At 46.5% G+C, this 19,290-nt stretch overlaps 1 protein-coding gene and 1 long non-coding RNA gene across 19 annotated transcripts in view; one reads left to right on the top strand and one right to left on the bottom strand.

The window, feature by feature from the left end:
• LOC149128460 (uncharacterized) overlaps window positions 1-10,763 on the bottom strand; it is a 53,502-nt gene extending 42,739 nt beyond the window's left edge. Inside the window, exons 1-3 of one of the 6 annotated variants that reach the window (XR_016233096.1) lie at window positions 10,615-10,749; window positions 9,937-10,075; window positions 871-4,528 (exon numbers count right to left, since the gene is read on the bottom strand). This is a non-coding gene — a long non-coding RNA (uncharacterized LOC149128460). Of the gene's footprint in view, window positions 1-870; window positions 4,529-9,936; window positions 10,076-10,614 lie in introns of those variants that run through there. The other 5 variants (XR_016233092.1, XR_016233088.1, XR_016233089.1 and 2 more) reach the window with 5 other exon arrangements.
• Window positions 10,764-10,805: 42 nt separating this feature from the next.
• ALG8 (ALG8 alpha-1,3-glucosyltransferase) overlaps window positions 10,806-19,290 on the top strand; it is a 32,682-nt gene continuing 24,197 nt past the window's right edge. For 8 of the 13 annotated variants that reach the window (XR_016233074.1, XM_089331614.1, XM_070075924.2 and 5 more), the window contains exons 1-2: window positions 10,806-10,926; window positions 17,977-18,055. Coding sequence is in view for 9 of the 13 variants with exons in the window: in XM_070075920.2 (XP_069932021.1) it covers window positions 10,832-10,926; window positions 17,977-18,055 (174 nt within the window). In the remaining 4 variants the exon portion in view is untranslated. Of the gene's footprint in view, window positions 10,960-17,976; window positions 18,056-19,290 lie in introns of all 13 variants that reach the window. The other 5 variants (XM_089331611.1, XM_089331589.1, XM_089331561.1 and 2 more) reach the window with 3 other exon arrangements.

Genomic DNA, 19,290 nt, shown 5'->3' with positions numbered 1-19,290 from the left:
TCAGAAGTGCTTTAGTGCCACAGGAGAGACAGAGTTTTCTATGAGCGACTGTGTGAGGCTTTCTGTCGCTACACTCCCTTTGATCCTGAGGCAGCAGAGAATCAGAGGAGGACTTCGTCAGCCAAGCCCATGGAGACATCAGGCACAACTGCAAAAGCTAGAAGGTTTTGCTGGGATGAATGCGAGCCAACTACTGGAGGTAGCTCCAAAGTATCTGTCATTTGGGACCAGGAAGCCTGCCAAGAAACTCACTGGAAAATAAAACAAAAAGCCAACCTGTCTGCTGCAGCATTTGGTGAAACAACCAGAACACTTGCAAAGAGGGGCTCGAGCAGGTCCCCGATGACGAAGGGAAAAAGGTTGGCTGGAAAAACAGCAATGCCCAGAGGCCAAGTTGGGACTAAACCAATGTGCACACTGTTACCAAGAAGGTCACTGGAAAAGTGAATGTTCTCAGCGAACAAAAAAATATCATCCCACTAACCAGCCCCAAGAAAGAGGATGGTGATCCAGGGACATTATCGGCCTGCATGATGATGGCTCGAGACCCCCAAAAAAGACTTTGTGGGCCTGGCCGCTATGGAGAAATATGATTAGGACAGACTGGGCTCGATTTTATCAGGCCCCCAGGAGCCCACGGCCAGAATGACTATGGGGGGCCGACACGCTGACTTCATGGTGGATGCAGGAGCAGGACATTCAGTAGTGACCCAAACCATGGGGCCACTTTCACAGAAACAGGCCACTGTTGTGAGAGCCACTGGCTGCCAAGCTCATTGCCCCTTTGCCTGCCCCAACAATGCAATTTAAGCAGCAATGAAGTCATTCATGAGTTTCCATATCTTTCTGACTGTCCAGTGGCCTTAATGGGCTGAGATTTACTAGGGAAGCTACAGGATCAAATAACTTTTAACTCCTGTTGCCAAGCAGCTCTGACCTTGGGAGGGCCAAAACCAAAACTCAGGATTCTCACAGTTCCCCAGGAACAAGAGTGTTGCCTCTATAGTCTCTGAAAGGAGACACAACAGAGGCCTGGGTTTCCCTTTAAGGTACTGTGGGTGTGGACAGAGGACAACCCCCGGACTAGCCAGAAACATGTCCCTGGTAATAGCAGAACTAAAGCCAGGAGCCAGTCACCATGAAATACACCACTTCTACCAGTGCAGAAGCTGGGGACAGATGATTATCAGTCAGTTCAGGACTGCCGAGCAGTATAAACTAGGCCACTGTTACTTTACACACTGTAGTCCCAAATCTTTACACCCTTCTGGGTCTCATCCCTGCTGAAACAACTTTCTTTACCATGTCTGGACTTAAAGGATGCCTTTTTCTGTATCTGTGTGGCCCCTCAAGTCAACCAATTTTCACCTTCCAATAGGAGAGAATGGAGACAAGGGCCAGCTGACTTGGACAAGATTGCCCCCAAGGATTTAAAAAATTCTCCAACTATTTTTTGTACTGCATTAGCTTCTGCTTTAAAACCTTTCCCAGCAAACCAGCATAGCTGCACGCTCCTCCAGTATCAGGACGATCTCCTGCTGGCAGAGCAGACGTGGGAGAATTGCATGGAGGGGACATGACTGCTTCTCACCCCGCTGTGAGGGGCTGGCTACCAGGTCTCTAGGAAAAAGGCTAAAATAGGTAAGATACCTTGGCTTTCACTTTTCCCAAGGACAGCGTCAGCTCAGTCCTGAGAGAAAGCAAACAGTCTGCTCAATCCCGACCCTCTCGACCTGGCACCAGGTCAGAGAGTTCCTAGGGGCTGCTAGCTTCTGTAGAATCTGGATACCTAACTTTATTTTGGCAAAGCCACTCTATGAAGCCACAAAGTGGGAGGGGGAGAGCCTCTATTACAGGAATAGACATCAGAAGGGCCTTCAGGCAAATTAAAAGAGCATTCATCCATGCCCCAGACATAACGAAGCCATTTTTTTCCATACGTGCATGAATGGGTTGGCACAGCAGAAGGAGTTGGGGGCTTGGCAGTGTCCAGTGGTATATCTGTCTAAACAACTTGAGTCTGTTTCTCAAGGCTGGCAGCCCTGCCACTTAGCCCTTGCTGCAACAGCTCTCCTGGTATTGGAGGCAGATAAACTTACTATAGGGCAAGAGTTCACAGGCCAGGTGCCTCACTCAGTTGTTAACCCTGATGAAATACAAAGGGCCGTACTGGCTGACAAATACCAGGATGGTCAAGTATCAGGGAATGCTGTGTGAAAATCCACACATTTGCCTGGAGGTGGTGAAAACTTTAAACCCCACAACTCTATTGCCTGTTGCGTCAGGTGTGCCAGACTGCATAGAGGTCGTGGATGAAGTGTTTTCTAGCCATCCAGAGTTAACAGATCAGCCCCTTAGGGACCCTGATATAGACTACTTCACTGATGGCAGCAGTTTTATTAAAGGAAAGCGCCTGGCAGGATACCCCGCGGTAACCTTATACTCTACTATTGAGGCTAAGCCCCTGCCTGTCAGGACTTCAGCACAAAAGGCAGAGCTCACTGACCTGAGCTCTCCTGCTAGCAGCAGGCATCAGTGTCACTACACATACAGACTCTAAGTATGCTTTTACCACTCTCCATGTGCACAGACTATATAAGAAAAAGGGGCTAATCAATTCAGAGGGAAAAGACATTAAATATGGGAGAGAAGTTCTTAACCTTTTATTTGCTGTGTGGGCACCTGAAAGAGCGGCTGTTAGGCACTACTGGGACCACCAGAGGCGAGCTGCTTCCAAAGCACAAGGAAACGGAAAGGCTGACCGAGAAGCCAAGCTCACAGAGAAACAATAGGGTCACGACCTGACCACTGCCTTGTTTCCCAGCCCTCTAGCAGACTGGGACCCAAACTATGCTCAACATGAGCTAACCTAGTTCAAACCTGAATGTAGGCCAGCACTGCCGCAGCTCACTAGGCTAATCCTCCGCCTGCGGTGCCGGCACCCTGGGTTCTAGTCCCGGTTGGGGTGCCGGGTTCTGTCCCAGTTGCTCCTCTTCCAGTCCAGCTCTCTGCTGTGACCCGAGAGGGCAGCAGAGGATGGCCCAAGTGCTAGTGCTTGCGTCCCTGCACCCACAGTGGGAGACCGGCAGGAGGTACCTGGCTCCTGGCTTCAGATCGGCACAGCGCCGGCCACCATTGGGGGAGTGAACCAACGGAAGGAAGACCTTTCTCTCTGTCTCTCTCTCACTGTCTATAACTCTCTCTCTCTCTCTCTCTCTCTAACTCTGCCTGTCCAAAAAACAAACAAACAAACAAAAACAAAAACAAACAAAAAAAACCACCACTGAATGTAGAGATTTATGCCCGGGGGTTGGTGGAGATTAAAGGATGGTTGGGTTGCCATCTCCGAATTGCTTGCTCCAGCCTCTGTCAGAGGGTTCTATCAAGGAACTCACACTGGCCTAACGGCCCTGGAATCTATGCTGTGAGTCGGCACTTCTACATCACTAGGCATAACTCGGGCAGTACATGAGCAATGTGAAGTATATGCCCAGAACAACCTCTGTCAAGGACCCAAAGTGCTCCCCCCACCTCTGGGTACAAAGCATAGGGGGCACTCCATTTGAAAATGTAATTGTGGACTTTACTGAACTTCCCCGTGTTCAGGGCAGCAAACGTTTATTGGTCTTTGTGTGCACTTTCTCAGGTTGGGTAGAGGCTTTCCTGACCTATCTGAAAAGGCCTGCAAGGTAGCCCAGCTTTTGCTACAAGAAATCATTCCATGCTTTGGCATTCCAATTACTGTCGGGTCTGAAAATGGGCCCGATAATGGGCCCATATTTGTAGTGGAAGTGGTACAGATGGTGGCAAAGGGACTTGAAATCACCCGAAAGTTACACATAGCCTATCAGCCCCAGAGCTCTGGAAAAGTGGAACACATGAATAGGACACTAAAAACACAATGAAGTAAACTGTGCCAGCAGACTCACTCACTTTGGCACCAGCTATTACTGATGGCACTGTTTAGGCTTAGATGTAACCCTATTAAACAGACATAGCTCTCTGCTTTAGAAATTCCTATGGGCACCCTCCCCCTATAGTCAAGGGAGTGTGTGGGGATTTAAAGAAAATAGGAGGTCTCACCTTGAGACAACAGATGCAGGCTCTCGGCTTGGCCCTGACCGCCATTAGTCACTGGGTTAGGGAGCGACTGCCTGTGAGCTTAACCACAGAGCCCATCCTTTTAAGCCAGGAGATACGGTATGGGTAAAAGAGTAGAATGTCCAGCACCTAAAGCACTTTGGAGAGGTCCATTTACTGTTGTTCTGTCACCCTTACCGCAGTCAGAGTAGCAGAACCAGCTCCTTGGATCCATCACAGCAGAGTGCAGCCGGCAGCCTGTACTGGGAGTGCATCTCTGATCCAGCGACACCGTGCAAGCTGACCATCCGAAACAAGCGAGCCAGTCCTGAAGAGGTTGCCAGGGACTGCAGCAGCAGAAAAATTCCAGTGGATGACAGCCCTGCTCCAGTCACTCCGGGGGCTGACTGATCTACGCACAGCTGAAGTCTGAGGAATCCACTGTCTGCTAAAATAAAATGATGATTATTCTTAGTGCCTCTGTATATCGGTTTTCTCTTGAAATGCAATGTAACCCTTATTTTTCTCTGTGACTGCAGTCTTAGCCTTGGTTTTAGCAACAAGGCTGGTGGCCACCACTCCAGCTGATTGGGAGTGTGATAAGAAGTTTCTCTTAGCAGTTTTTTACCTCTTGTGGACAGGATGCCTTGTTGTCATTGGTTGTCTCTAATCTAGCTCCCCTTTGTGTGCTGGAGCCCCTCATCTTGTGACTCGTGTATACATACGACCCAGTCAGGCCAGGGTATCACCACAACTCTACTTTGCCATACCCATTTCTCCTGCCAGGGAACGACCTCAGGAACCTGTAAACATAATAAGACCACCTATTCTTTCTGCCAACAAGAAAATCTACTTGTTTCAACCTACAGTATTCCTCAAGCAAGGAGGGCAAGAGGTCAGAAATCGCAACAGTAAAGGGCAAGATGATTAGTCGGATCCAGATTACCAATCCAGAGCGGCCAGTGTCAATCCTTTTTGACGCATGTGGGTCAAGGAGTTTAACAAGTCATCCCACTTGCACATGAAAAGTAAGAGGGCGCTGGTACAGACTAACCACCACAGTCCATGTGGAGGCCTGTCGTGAGAAAGGCAGCACATGTTTACTGATAAGTACATGTATAAAAAGGCCCCAGGTTGTTCCTCTAACTGTCTTCCATGGAGTTGTGGTTCATGGGTGACTTGGCACCGTGCAGGCAAAACTGCGCTCCTCTGAAACAGCATTGCTACATCAAACTGTCATTTGGGTCCTGTAACCCAGTTAATTTCACCATCCTCAACCTAAATGACCCTGGGTGGGGAGATAATTGGCAACTTGGGATATATATTAATGGACAAGGCCAAGATCCTGGGGTCTTACTAGACTTCAAAAGGGTTAAGACCACTCACCAGGCCTCCTCTCATGAGGTTTTTCATTCCTTCTATGAAGAAATGAAAAAAGTCCTCTCTGCCATATCCGGCACTACAAAGAACCTGTTCCTGGCTCAATCACTAAATCTCTCTTCTTGTTATGTCTGTGGGGGAACAAATATGGGAGATCAATGGCCATGGGAGGCCGGAGAGCTAAACCCCCTCAAGCCCTATGATGAGAAAACGTCTCCTCACTCACCAAATGGTGTTCGACATCTAAAAACCTCAATTATTGAGATACTGCTTGCCCGATAGAGTGAACAGTTTAAAGTTCTCATTGGAAATTTAACATGTTTGGGCCAAAAGTTCTATAATATAACTGCTCAGGAGACTCATTGGTTGGGATCCCCAAATCACACAGCGCCAAAGCCCCAACCCTTGTCAAGTTTTCCCAATCTCTGACAAGTCCGGAATGATGTCAATGTAAAGATCTAGTGGTGGGCCCTGGAAGGATTGTTTTAGATATGTGGAAAGACTGCTTCTATAAAACTGCCCCGACATTGGGCTGGATCTTGTGTACGAGGGACTATCTGCCCCACCTTCTTCCTACTCCCACTAGCTAGGAGAGAGCATTTGGGAGTCCCAGTGTATGAGGACTGGGGAGGCCAGAGAAAAAGACATGACATAGCCCTACAAAGAGGTGACTGGAATGATGATCAATGGCCCCTTGAAAGAATAACCCATGATTATGGTCCTGCCACCTGGGCAGAAGATGGGTCCTGGGGATATCATACCCCTATTTACATGCTAAACTGCATCATTAGATTACAGGCTGTTGAGATTATAATTAATGAAACTGCAAGGGCTCTCAATATCCTGGCCAAATAACATACTCAAATGCCAATGCTATCTACCAAAACTACCTAGCCCTACATTATTTACTTGCTTCCGAAGGTGGAGTTTGTAGAAAATTCATTCTAAGTAACTGTTGTTTACAAATGAAAGAAAGGTCACAGAAGAAATTACTGATCAAATGAAAAAAGTCACCCATGCTCCAGCCCAAACCTGGAAAGGCTGGGATCCTGGAGATTTGTTTGAAAGATGGTTTTCAATTTTTGGTGAATTCAAACCCCCCCATAGGCACAGTGCTTGTAATGTTAGGGTCCTGATTTCACCTTGTCTTGTGCCACTGTTTACGAAAACTGTCTGTAGCCTAACAGAGACCCTAGCTGAGAGAAAAACTGCTACACAGTCATGATGCTGTAGAAATACAAGTCCTAGACCAAGATGATGCTCTCTGACCCAGAAGGTTTCAGAGCATCAAAGCGGGGAATGTGGCAGAGGCCTTGTCTTTTAATTAGACTTGTTTCTGACATGATAAAAGCCATAGTAGAAGCCTTCCCAAGGTCAGAAGAAGAGGGGAGGATCCTGTGTTGGGAATAAAATGTAGTTGTTATCTGCTTGCCTATGAATGTTTCAACTGTAGTTCCTATCAGCTTATATGTAACCATTTCAGGTTCCGCTTGTTAGTACACAGCAATGATGTTAACTTTGCTGGGCAGTTATGGCTCAGCATGTGTGCAGAGGATATTATCAACAACTACATACCCATGTGCATTACTGTACCAATTCCTGTGGCTGCCAAGTAGCATTAGAATATCCAATCAAATGTAGGTATGTAACAATATAAGGAAGAAAAAGAGGGTAAAACCATACATAAGGGAAACCCTTTGTTTGGCGCTCAAGCTTTTGGATAAGAAATTCCACCTGGGCCTTATGCTGGCATAATAAGACTGCTTCCTGTTAAAGGGCCTTGGTGTCTTGTCTTGGTCCATGAATCTTGCTACAGACCATCAAAATCCAAGCATTCTCCCTTACTGTAATGGTCAGGAGAGCTTTCTAGTCACTAGGAATTTGGTAGAATGGACTAAATTTTGGAAAGCAAAGAGGCCAGGACTCAGGGTTTATGAAAAACTTCAAGTTGTATCTTGTTCCATCTGATCAGATTTTTCAGCTTGGAACCCTATAAAACTGAGACTGGATCCTTTCTTCAATTTCTCCCCATGTTCTAAATCTACTCATTCTGGGTAGTTGCACCACATGGAGAGAAAGGGGACCCGGGAGAAGGAAAGATTTGGGTTAGAATCTTGTTTCAGCTAGTCACGCCACTGAATAGACATTGAGTGCATATATTGTGCCAGCTGCTGTGCTGGCTGCTGCTACAACAGTGAATAAAAACAAGGAAGGTTCCTACTCTCATGGAGTGAATAACCCATGAGGAAATTAGATAATCACACAAATAAATGTCAAATTGCACTCAGCTGACAGGTGCATGGGTGGGAGGGGGACGGAATGTTATTCAGGGGAAGTGGGGCTTCATGTGAGAGTTAAAGGATGAAGAGCTACTAGACTAAAAGAAGAAAGAACATTCCAGATTGAGGGGACACAACATGTTCCAGACTGAAAGCAGGTCACTGTGGCTGGGGGATGAAGGTGGGAGAACAGGACTGCATGAATGTGCGATACAGTGAGGGGACAAACAGGCAGGACTTGGCATTAGCAGTAAGAAAGGCTTCCAGCTGGGAGAGCAGATAATTCTACCAGATTAACCCTACTGCTTAAACTCCTAAGGTGCTCTGTGTGTTTCCTCTTATAATAGTCTGGAGGTAGGAGCAATTTGTTTAGCAATTCAGTGATGTCAGAGCCAGCATGAGGCACCTTTTCCTCACAGCTGAGTCTAGCTCAATGCCTCTTACTCAGGTCTACAGCAGGAAGGAGGAGGAACAAAATTTGTGATAACTCTCTCTCTCTGCTTTCACTCTTGCTCTCTCTCATTGTTAAAACCGTTCAACAAAAAATAAAATTTGATTTGTTAGACCACATTATTTTGCATATACATTAAACAGGCCAAAATAAATAAAGAGCAACTTCATGGACAAAAAAGGGGGTGGGTAGGGGGAACCTTTTATCTTTGGCCTTTTTTAAAAAAATTTTTATTAATGTATTTATTTGAAAGGCAAAGAGACAGAAAGAAGACAAAGAGAAAGAGCTTCCCCAAATGGCCACAACAGCCAGGGCTAGGCCAGGCCAAAGACAGGATTCCAGCACTCCATCCAGGTGTTCCATGCGGGTGGCAAGACCCAAATATTTAGGTTATCTTCTGCTGCCTCCCAGTCACATTAGCAGGAAACTAGAATGGAAGCAGAGGTGGAACTCAATCCCAGCCTCAATCCATATTCATGCCCTGAATCCCTGGAACCTGTGAACATTACTACATATGGGATTTTGCAAATGTAGTTAAGGATCTTGAGATGGGAGATTATCCTAGATTATCTAAACTCAGTAAGTCTGTAGCAAGCTAATTTTTAAGTTGATTTTATTTTAAAAAAAGTTATTTTTATTTATTTGAAAGGCAGAGTTGCAGAGAGAAAGAGAGGGAGGGAGGGAGGGAGAGAGAGAGAGAGAGAGAGGTCTTCCATCCACTGGTTCGCTCCCCAATTGGCCACAATGGCTGGATCTGAGACAATCTGAAGCCAGAGCCAGGAGCTTCCTCCAGGTCTCCCACGCGGGTGCCAGGGGCCCAAGGACTTGGGCCATCCTCCACTGCCTTCCCAGGCCTAGCACAGAGGTGGAGCAGTCAGGACTTGAACCAGTACCAATATGGGATGCCGGCACTGCAGGCAGCGGGTTTACCCATTACACCACAGTGCCAGCCCCAGTTGATGATTTTCCATGGCCTGTGAATGATGTTAAAAATATCTAAATAGCCCTGAGCAGAAAAAAGGTTCCCCACCTCTATAAAGGTAGATTTTTTTGTCTCTAGCAGGAGATTTGAATACAGAAAAGTAATAGATTGTGATGATGGAAGCAAAAGGTTGGAACGATGTAAAGAGGGGGCCATGAATACAGCAACTTCTAAAAGACAAAAAACAAACAGGTGGGCATCATGGTGCAAATGTGGTCACTGCTTGCATCCCATATCTGAGTACCTGGTTGAGTCCTGCCTACTCCGTACTTTGTTTCCCACCAATGCACATGGGCAGCAACAGATGATGACCCAAGTACCTGGACTCCTGTTACCCATGTGGGAGATCCAGATGGAATTCCTGGCTCCTGACTTCAGCCCAGCCCTGGCTGCTATGGGTATTTGGGGAGTGAACCAGTGGATAGAAGATCTATCATTTTTCAAAAAAATTGAATAACTTTTTTTTTAAGTGAGAAAATGAATCCAATCCTTATGGCATCTTGGTTTTAGCCTAGTGAGGCTGCTTTTAGACTTCTGGTCAACAAAACCGAAAATAATGTGTCCTGTTTCCAGCCACTAAATTTGGGGTAATCTGTCAAGACAGCAATAGGAAATCGTCTAAAACATCTTAGAGGTGACAGAGAGGCAACTGGACATGGGTCTGGAGGTGACAGAGCTGGAGTTGAGATGCAAATCTGCACATCCTATTCATCAGCGTGGCTGTAGGAGGGCACAAGCTCCTGCTCGAGGAGTGGCACTGTCACCTGCTGTGCATCTTTCAGCAACGCACGTAACTTCTGTGAAACACGACTGGGCTTTTACTCGGTCCTGGCAGCACCTCAAGCAATTCACATGTCTCTTCATTTGCTCCTCAGCCACCGTTCGAGAAGACTTTTCAATCAACTATTTCCAAAAAAAAAAAAAAAAAAGAAAAGAAAAGAAAGAAAAGAACGAAAGAAACCGAGGTTTAGAGATTTTAGGTGACGTGTCCGAGATCATATGGCACAGCGCAGAGGCAGTGCTAACTCCAGCGCTTGCTTTGAGCCTCCGCGTACGGAAGCCCGGAGGAGCCCTCAGGTGGACCCCTGTCTGGGAACCGGACGCTACCCAGATCGCCGGGGCACGGGGTGTGGGAAGCGCTGTGCCCGAGCCCGCCGGCTGCACTCGGAGTTCCGCACACACACACACACGGTTTCCCACCTCCACGTCCCCGCTTACGTCGTTATCCACCCGGATTTAATATTCCGGTTGACGCCCGGGATTCTCCCAGGTATTTTATCTACTGTAATTCAGGTACCAACTCCTTCTCCTCCACTAGTGCCTGAACGTCTCTAGCCTAAGGTAGAGTTTTTCCTCAGCTACGTGCCAGGCAAAATTAAGACCCAGAGCCGACGAGCAGCCACTGTTCGAACCCACGAACTTGCTTAGCAAATAAAACCCACCCGTCGCGCCAGAGCACCGCGCAGGCGCAGTGGAGTCCTCCGAGGCCGGGCGGTGCGAGGCTGGTGGGCGGGAGGTTTAAACGCCGGAGCGCAGTCCTCAGGGCGGCTGAGCGGTTGGACGCATGCGCGCATCTCGTGGTGCCGCCTCCGAGGACCTTCCCGGCATGCGCGGGAGCCCGGATGTGGATCTCGTTTGAAATCGCGCGATGCCACAGCAATGGCGGCGCTCGGGATTGCAGCTGGTAGTGCCAATTGGTTTACGGCTTTGGCGCTCGGGGTGACTCTTCTCAAATGCCTTCTCATCCCTACCTAGTAAGGGACCCACACGGCCAGGGGCTGGGCGTGGTGAGGCGGGGACCGTGGTCGGTCAGGGCGGGAGAGAGTGGGTACCCCTGGGGAGGAGGAGAAAAGGAAGTTTTGAATTGTGTGGCCGCCACCCCACCTTTGCTGAGTTTCGCGCTCCGCCAGTTGAAACTTCTTCACCGGGTTCTGGCCTGATGCTGTCAGAGCTGAGCTATGTCACTCTGACGTTTCTGAGCCTCGGGTCCTCAAGCTTAGCGTGCAGATTTAGAACACCCATCTCCACCGTTCATTCAGCCAGTACCACTGGCTGCCTACAACGCCCAGCACTGTCCTAAACCCTAAAGATGCCGTGGTGAGCCAAACATTTCAGGTCCTCACCCTTGATGGAGTTGGTGGGGGCAGATAGGCAGGTAGGAAAATTTCTACTCGTGTGGTAAGATGAATAAAGGGAGTAGAGAGTAACTAGCTAGCACAGCTTTGCTCTTTTTAGAGGTGATGTTTGCATTAAAGTTCAACGGATGAGAAAGAATAGGCAATGTGAAAAGCCAGAAGAATTAGGTGCAAAGGCCCTGTGGTTGGAAAGAACTTAGAGCATTCTAGGAACAGAAGCTGGTGGTTCTGGCCAAAAACTGGTAAAGAAGAACAGGGACACAGGATGAGATTAGGCAGTTGCCAGATCACAACAGTTATGAAGGCCACGAAGTGTGCTACCAGAAATCGGTGCAGGTCCCAGACTGAAACCGGAAACCAGGGAACAGCCACCAAGTGGTGGTGGTGTTCAAACAATGGGTACTCAATATTTCATTTTAGTTTCTACCCTTGTTCCTTCCTCATTTCCTTCTTCTTCCTCTCTTTTTCTTCCAAGTTGGTCTCCCCCTTCCCACTTCATACTTTAAAGTTTGGTTTATTTGTTTTCTTTGATTCAGGCTTTTGATGATCTGTTGGGTATGGGAGAGCTGTATGTGTAGATTGTAGGTCCATACTGGTGTATAGACGTAATTATATAAAGAATAAAATGTACATGTAGGTTTAGCAAAGTGACTTACATGAACTTGGGAAAAGAAGGGTTTGGGTAGATTAATTTTCTGTGTAGCTGAAAGAAATAGCTTTTTTTTTTTTCATTTTAAAAACAAATAGAAAAAAAATTCTAAAATGTAGAAAACTTTCACATGAGAATGAAGGTGAGTTTTGGGGAATTTTTTTTTCAAAGATTTATTTATTTACTTGAAAGTCAGAGTTACACAGAGGGAGAAGAAGAGGCAGAGAGGGAGAGAGAGGTCTTCCATCCACTGGTTCACTCCCCAGATGGCTGCAACGGCTGGAGCTGCGCGGATCCAAAACCAGAAGCCAGGAGCTTCCTCCAGGTCTCCTACGCGGGTGCAGGGGCCCAAGGACCTGGGCCATCTTCCACTGCCTCCCCAGGCCACTGCAGAGAGCTGAATCAGAAGTGGAGCAGCCAGGACTCAAACTGGCACCCACATAGGACACCTGCACTGCTGGCGGTGGCCTTACCCACTATGCCACAGCACCAGCCCCTGGGAAATTTTTTTTTACATGAAAATTAAGGTGAATTTTTTTTCCTTAGCTATAGGTGCATATGAAGTGATACTTTTTCACATCTCTGTAGAAATAAATCACTGGAGTTGTTACTTAGAATACTGCTCTGTCCAGAATTCAGGATGTAGTCAGAGTTAATGCTTTCCTTTTCAAACTGGAAACCCTGGGGTGTGAGAGGAAAGCTGCAGTATAAATGCAGATGTATACAACAGGATGTTTGCTAACGGCTTTTTTATGAACCACGTACTGTGGCTAGGCACTGGAAGGGAGGACAAAATGAATATACTTGTTTGTTTATTTATTTGAAAGGCAGAGTTATGCAGAGGCAGAGCGAGAGAGAAAGAGAGAGAGAGAGAGAGGTCTTCCATCCGCTGGTTCACTCCCCAGATGGCCGCAACAGCCGGAGCTATGCCAATCTGAAACCAGGAGCCAGGAGATTCCTCTGGGTCTCCCAAGTGGGTGCAGGGGCCATCCTCCACTGCTTTTCCAGGCCATAGCAGAGAGCTGGATTGGAAGTGGAGCACCCGGGACTTGAACTGGTGCCCATACAGGATGCTGGCACTGCAGGCAGCGGCTTTATGCACTACGCCACAGCACCGGCCCCATGAATATGCTTCTTAATCATGTAAAGTGTGTAGTTTAGTAAGGGTAACTGTTCCAGAAACAAATCAATACAGATATATTATTACGCACGGTAACTTGTGTTACGTGTTAAGAAAGAAAAGAACAGGATCCTATAGGGGAATTAACAAGGGATACTTTAGGTGGAGTGACAGAGAACATCTGAGGAACTGGCGTGTAATTAGAGGCCTAAAGTATGTGTGAGAGAGGGCCATCCAAGTGAAGTGTGTGGTGTGGCTATGTGTGTAAAATTTATCTGAGAGTACTGTTAATGAGCAAAGGCCCAGTGGTGTGGAAACATGGCATGTTTGGGCAGCTAGAGTAAGGTCAATGTAGCTGGACTGTGGTAATCAACAGGGAGAGTAGCATGCACAGTGAAATCGGAAAGATCAGCAGGAAACAAATCATGTTCGATGGAAATGGTTGGCATTTATAAAATACTTCTTAGTTGCTGTATCCATGATTGAAGGAGACAGCAAGATCAGAAAAGCTGTTTAGGAGCCTATTTAAAAACTCCAGGTGAGAGATGTTAGTAACTTGGACTATAATAGTAGCATTGAAGATATAATAAAATAGACAAATTGGAGATTTAGTTTGGAGCAGAGATTACCTACCTATCATGAGGACGGAGTGATTCCCAGAGAGAGTGACAGCTACTCTGGAGGCATTTGATGGTTTAAGAGCTGAATCTCTGGAGGCAGATCACTGGCTGAAGTGATTTACTGGCTGCTTGAGTTAGGACAAGCTACTAACCTCCCTAAGCCTCACTTCTCTCATCTGTAAAGTGGTGAAAATTGTAGTACCTACCTCTTAAGGAGTGCTCTGGGGAGAGGGAGAAGGTAGAATGTGGAAGACGAGGAGAGATGGGACCGTAGGGAGAAATGGGCTGGAAAGGGGAATGAGCAACCTCAGAAAATCTTCTAAGCATGTTAAATAATTACGACTTTACCTGGATGGCAGAGAACAAATGCAAGGGAAATGTGACAGGATGGTGGGTTTGGAAAGTTCCCAGTCACAATCACTTAACAACAGGATACATTCTAAGAAATGCTTTAGGAGGTGATTTTGAGCATCAAACATCATAGAGTGTACTTACACAAATTAAAATGGCTGCATGTTACTAGGCCATGAAATCTTATGGGACCAGCGTCTTAGATGTGGTCCATTGTTGACCTATACATTGTTATGTGGCATATGATTGTACTCCATCTATAATGTAAGGGTGGACTAATAAAGGGAGGGAGTATGGAGGGTTCAGTTAGGAAATTGCTGTGGGACAAGTAAGAGGTGATGGTAGTTTTTGTTTTCCAAGATTTATTTATTTATTATAAGACAGAGAAACACAGAGAGAAGGAAAGACAGAGTGTGAGAAAGAGATCTTTATCTACTGGTTCACTCCTCAAATGGCTTTAACAATGGGGGTTGACAAGGTCAAGACCAGGAGCCAGGAACTCCATCTGGGTTTCCCATGTAGGTTGGAGTGGCCCAAGTATTTGGGCCATCTTCTACCACTTTTCCAGGCACATTAGCAGGGAGCTGGATCGAAAACAAAGTAACTGCAACTTTAACCAGCACTGCAATATGGGATGCCAGCCCCAAAGGTAGTCTTTAAAATTTAATTTTAAAAAAAGAAACTATAGGGCTGACATTTGGCTAAGCAGTGAAGATGCCTGCATCCCATATTAGGTTTCCTCGATTTGAGTCCTAGCTCTGTTCCTGATTCCAGATTCCTGCTGATGTGAACCCTGGGAGTCAGCAGTTGATGGCTCAAATAGTTGGATCCCTGCCACTCATGTGGAAGACCTAGATAGAGTTTCTAGCTCCTGACATTTTTTTAAATTAATTTGTTTGTTTAAAAGGCAGAGCAACAGAGCAAGAAGAGGAGGCGCAGAGAGATGCTGTTTCACTCCCCAAATGGCCACAATAGCCAGGGTTGGACCAACTCAAAGCCAGTAACCAAGAACTCCATCCTAGTGTCCCACATAAGTGGCAGGAGCCAAAGTACTTTCTGCTGCCTCTCCAGGTGCATTAGCAGGAAGCTAGATTGGAATCAGAGCAGCTGGGACTTGAACTGGTGCTCTGATATTTGGATACCAGCTTTGCAAGCCACTGCGTCATGATGCCGGGCACTCACTGCACCCCCTTCCCCTCCTCACTGAGTCCTGGCTTTGGGCCATCACAGTCCCTGCCCTAGCAGGCACTTGGGAAGTAAACCAGTGAGTGGGATGTTTCTCTATCTCCCTGTGTGCCTCTTGAATATATATATAAATATATCTATATATATTTATATATAGATATATATATATTTTGACAGGCAGAGTGGACAGTGAGAGAGAGAGAGACAGAGAGAAAGGTCTTCCTTTGCCGTTGGTTCACCCTCCAATGGCCACCACGGCTGGCGAGCTGCGGCCGGCACACCGCGCTGATCCGAAGGCAGGAGCCAGGTGCTTCTCCTGGTCTCCCATGGGGTGCAGGGCCCAAGGACTTGGGCCATCCTCCACTGCCTTCCCGGGCCACAGCAGAGAGCTGGCCTGGAAGAGGGGCAACCGGGACAGAATCCGGCACCCCGACCAGGACTAGAACCCGGTGTGCCGGCGCCACTAGGCGGAGGATTAACCTATTGAGCCGCGGCGCTGGCCCATATATATATATTCTTAATTTATAAAGCTACAGCTATATACTACATAGACTTCTCAATGACACACTTCAGGTATGATGGTGATCCCTAAGATTATATCACCTAATGATGTCATAGCCATCCTAGTTTATGTAAGTACTCTCCTTGATGTTCACGCAGTGTTGAAGTCACCAAATAATGTGATTTTCAGAATGTGTCCTTGGTATTAAGCAATGTACAACTTCAGTTGCTAGCTCTTTGGCTTTATTTCTCTAATCTTGGAATTGCATTTCTTTCAAATACTGTTGCAGCAAGTTAAATTTACTTTTCTGCTTCATAGTTTATCCAATAATCTGAAAAAAGACCTGCTGATACTGTAATACCAACATCCTTGTCCTTTGTTTAGATTTTTGTGAATACTGTTATAAATATTCATTTGTAATTCTTCATTTGTGTTTCAGGATTGAAAGAGTACATATTCAGCATTGAGAGAATACCTTGGGTGACTTAACCTTAAGAGATTTTAATCATTTTGCTAGACATCTTTAAAAATTGTTTTGGCCGGCGCCGCGGCTCACTAGGCTAATCCTCCGCCTTGCAGCACCGGCACACTGGGTTCTAGTCCCGGTTGGGGCGCTGGATTCTGTCCCGGTTGCCCCTCTTCCAGGCCAGCTCTCTGCTGTGGCCAGGGAGTGCAGTGGAGGATGGCCCAAGTGCTTGGGCCCTGCACCCAATGGGAGACCAGGATAAGTACCTGGCTCCTGCCTTCGGATCAGCGCAGTGCGCTGGCCGCAGCGGCCATTGGAGGGTGAACCAATGGCAAAAGGAAGACCTTTCTCTCTGTCTCTCTCTCTCAGTGTCCACTCTGCCTGCCTGTCCAAAAAAAAAAAAAAAAAAAAAAAATTTGTTTTGTGGGCTAGTATTGTGCACAGTAGATTAAGTCCCAGCTTTCAATGCCCACATCCCATGTAGGAGTGCCATTTCTAGTCTTGGCTACTCTGCTGTGATCCAGCTCTGCTAATGTGCCTGGGAAAGCAGTGAAAGATTGCCCAAGTGCTTGAGCCCTGCACCTATGTAGGATAGAGTTCCTGTCCCTGGCTTTGGGCTGGCACAGGGCTGGATGTTGTGGACTTGTGGGGAGCAAACCAGTAGGTGGAAGATTTCTGGGTATGTGAGTATGTTTCTCTCTGCCTTTCAAATAAAAATGAATAAAGATTTAAAAGCCAAGATTCTCCAGAGCAGAGTAAGAAGAGGTCCAAGAAGACTTAGAGAAGCATCAGTGTTTACCTGCTGAATAAAGGAGGGGAAAGCTGTGATTGAGACTGAAAAGCAGGTGATTGGGAGACTTAAGAAAAAGTCGTCACTATGGAAAAGTCACGTGAAACCTATTGAAAAATGAAAATTAGGCTTTGAAAGTGTAACTCCTTGACTTTGGTGAGTGGTTAAGCCCATTCATGGGTCAGGTGCTGTTCTAGCTCTGGAGGGAGGAGATCCTAGGATATATTTCTATATAGGAACAGTCAGGGGGCTGTAAGTGGGAGAATCTGAAGACATCGGAAAGGCAGAGCAGGCGTCTTGTTCCACCTTCTGGGAAACTAATCATGCATAAAGATCCAGCTTTACCAGGTGAAGAATTTTGTTAGAAATGTTTGTAACTGGGGCCAGCGCTGTGGCATAGTAGGCTAAGCCTCCACCTGCAGCACTGGCATCCCATAAGGGCACCAGTTTGAGTCCTGGCTTCTCCACTTCCAATCTGACTCTGCTTATGGCCTGAGAAAGCAGTAGAAGGTGGCCTACGTGCTTGGGCCCCTGTACCCACATGGGAGACCCAGAGGAAGCTCCTGGCTCCTGGCTTCAGATCGGCTCAGCTCCAGCCGTCGCGGTCATTTGGGGAGTACATCAGCGGATTGAAGACCTTTCTCTCTATCCCTCTCTCTGTCTGTAACTCTACCTCTCAAATAAATTTTTTGAAAAATGAAGAAGAAGAAAAAGAAATGTTTGTGACCACCAACCAAGGCCTTTCTTGTCAGCCCTGTAGATAGCTCTGAGACCCTTCTCACTGACTTGCAGGTCCCCCAGCAACTTTGTAGGAGGTCTCCCCTCCACAAAGCGAGGTATTTCAGGTTTACCTAATGAGTGTTTCTGGTATAGGATAATAGGCGGTGACTGTCACTGGGGGATGTTGGTTCCTTCAGAAGTATAATTACAAAAATTAAAAATGGATAAATGTGAAATCTCATTTTATTCATCTGGTTGTTTTAAAGCCATTCCACAGATTTTGAAGTACACCGAAACTGGCTTGCTATTACTCACAATTTGCCAATATCACAGTGGTATTATGAGGTAAGTTTTAATTATCACCTTTTGTTTGGATTTTTTTTAAAGATACATAAAAACATGTAAATATTATTGCTATTAAAATAGCTTTCCAGAGCCGGCGCTGTGGCTCACTAGGCTAATCCTCCGCCTTGCGACACCAGCACCCTGGCTTCTAGTCCCGGTCGGGGCGCCGGATTCTCTCCCGGTTGCCCCTCTTCCAGGCCAGCTCTCTGCTATGACCCAGGAGTGCAGTGGAGGATGGCCCAAGTCCTTGGGCCCTGCACCCCATGGGAGACCAGGAGAAGCACCTGGCTCCTGCCTTCGGATCAGTGCGGTGTGCCGGCTGCAGCGCGGCGGCCATTGGAGGGTGAACCAACGGCAAAAGGAAGACCTTTCTCTCTGTCTCTCTCTCTCACTGTCCACTCTGCCTGTCAAAAATAAAAAAAATAAAATAAAAATAGCTTTCTATTAAGTCACAGGTTTACTTAATCTTTATAAAAATTGCATTCTTTCCCCAGTCTGTCCTCTGGACTCTGAGGAAATCTCCTTACTTCAAAATGAGCATCCCACTCTAGTAATTGGGAGTTAGAATCTGTGCCACACTCTTTTTGAAGGAACATTGGTTTGGGAAACAGGAAAAAATGGAATCTAAGCCTAGCTGTGTCAATAACTAGCTATATGTGAGGCTGTCAAAAAATTTACAGAAAATGTCTATTATGAAAGAAATATTCATGGATTTCAAAGTTTTTTACACCAAAATAAGCTTATTTTTTAATTCCATTTTCCACTGGCTTTCTGAAGTACTCTTGTAAGAGAAAAGATAATCTCCCTGTCTCTCATGTGGCTCATGAGGATTTAGAATGAATCGTTTCCTGCTTTGTATTTTTAAGATTTATTATTTTATTTATTTGAAAGGCAAAGTGACAGAGAGAGAGAGAGAGAGTGTTCTTCCATCTGCTTGTTAATTCTCCAGATGGTAACAACAGCCAAGTCTGACCCAGACTGAAGTCAGGGATCAGGGACTCAATCTGGGTCTCCCACATGGGTGGTAGGGACATAAACACTCAGACCATCATCTTCTGCCTTCCCAGGTACATAAGCAGGAAGCTGGATCAGGCCTTGAACCCTTGAACTAGTATTCCAATATGGGATGCCAACATTGCAAGCAGCAGTTTAACCCACTGTCTACAACACCAGTCTCTAGATCTAAGCATTTTTTAAAGGCAGGGTTCTTTTTTCTGTTTTTTAAGAATTATTTA

Source organism: Oryctolagus cuniculus, chromosome 1 (assembly GCF_051225735.1).
Source record: "Oryctolagus cuniculus isolate XC-2025 breed Fujian yellow rabbit chromosome 1, ASM5122573v1, whole genome shotgun sequence".
Taxonomy (NCBI): Eukaryota; Metazoa; Chordata; class Mammalia; order Lagomorpha; family Leporidae; genus Oryctolagus; species Oryctolagus cuniculus.
This window is presented reverse-complemented; position numbering and strand designations above follow the sequence as displayed.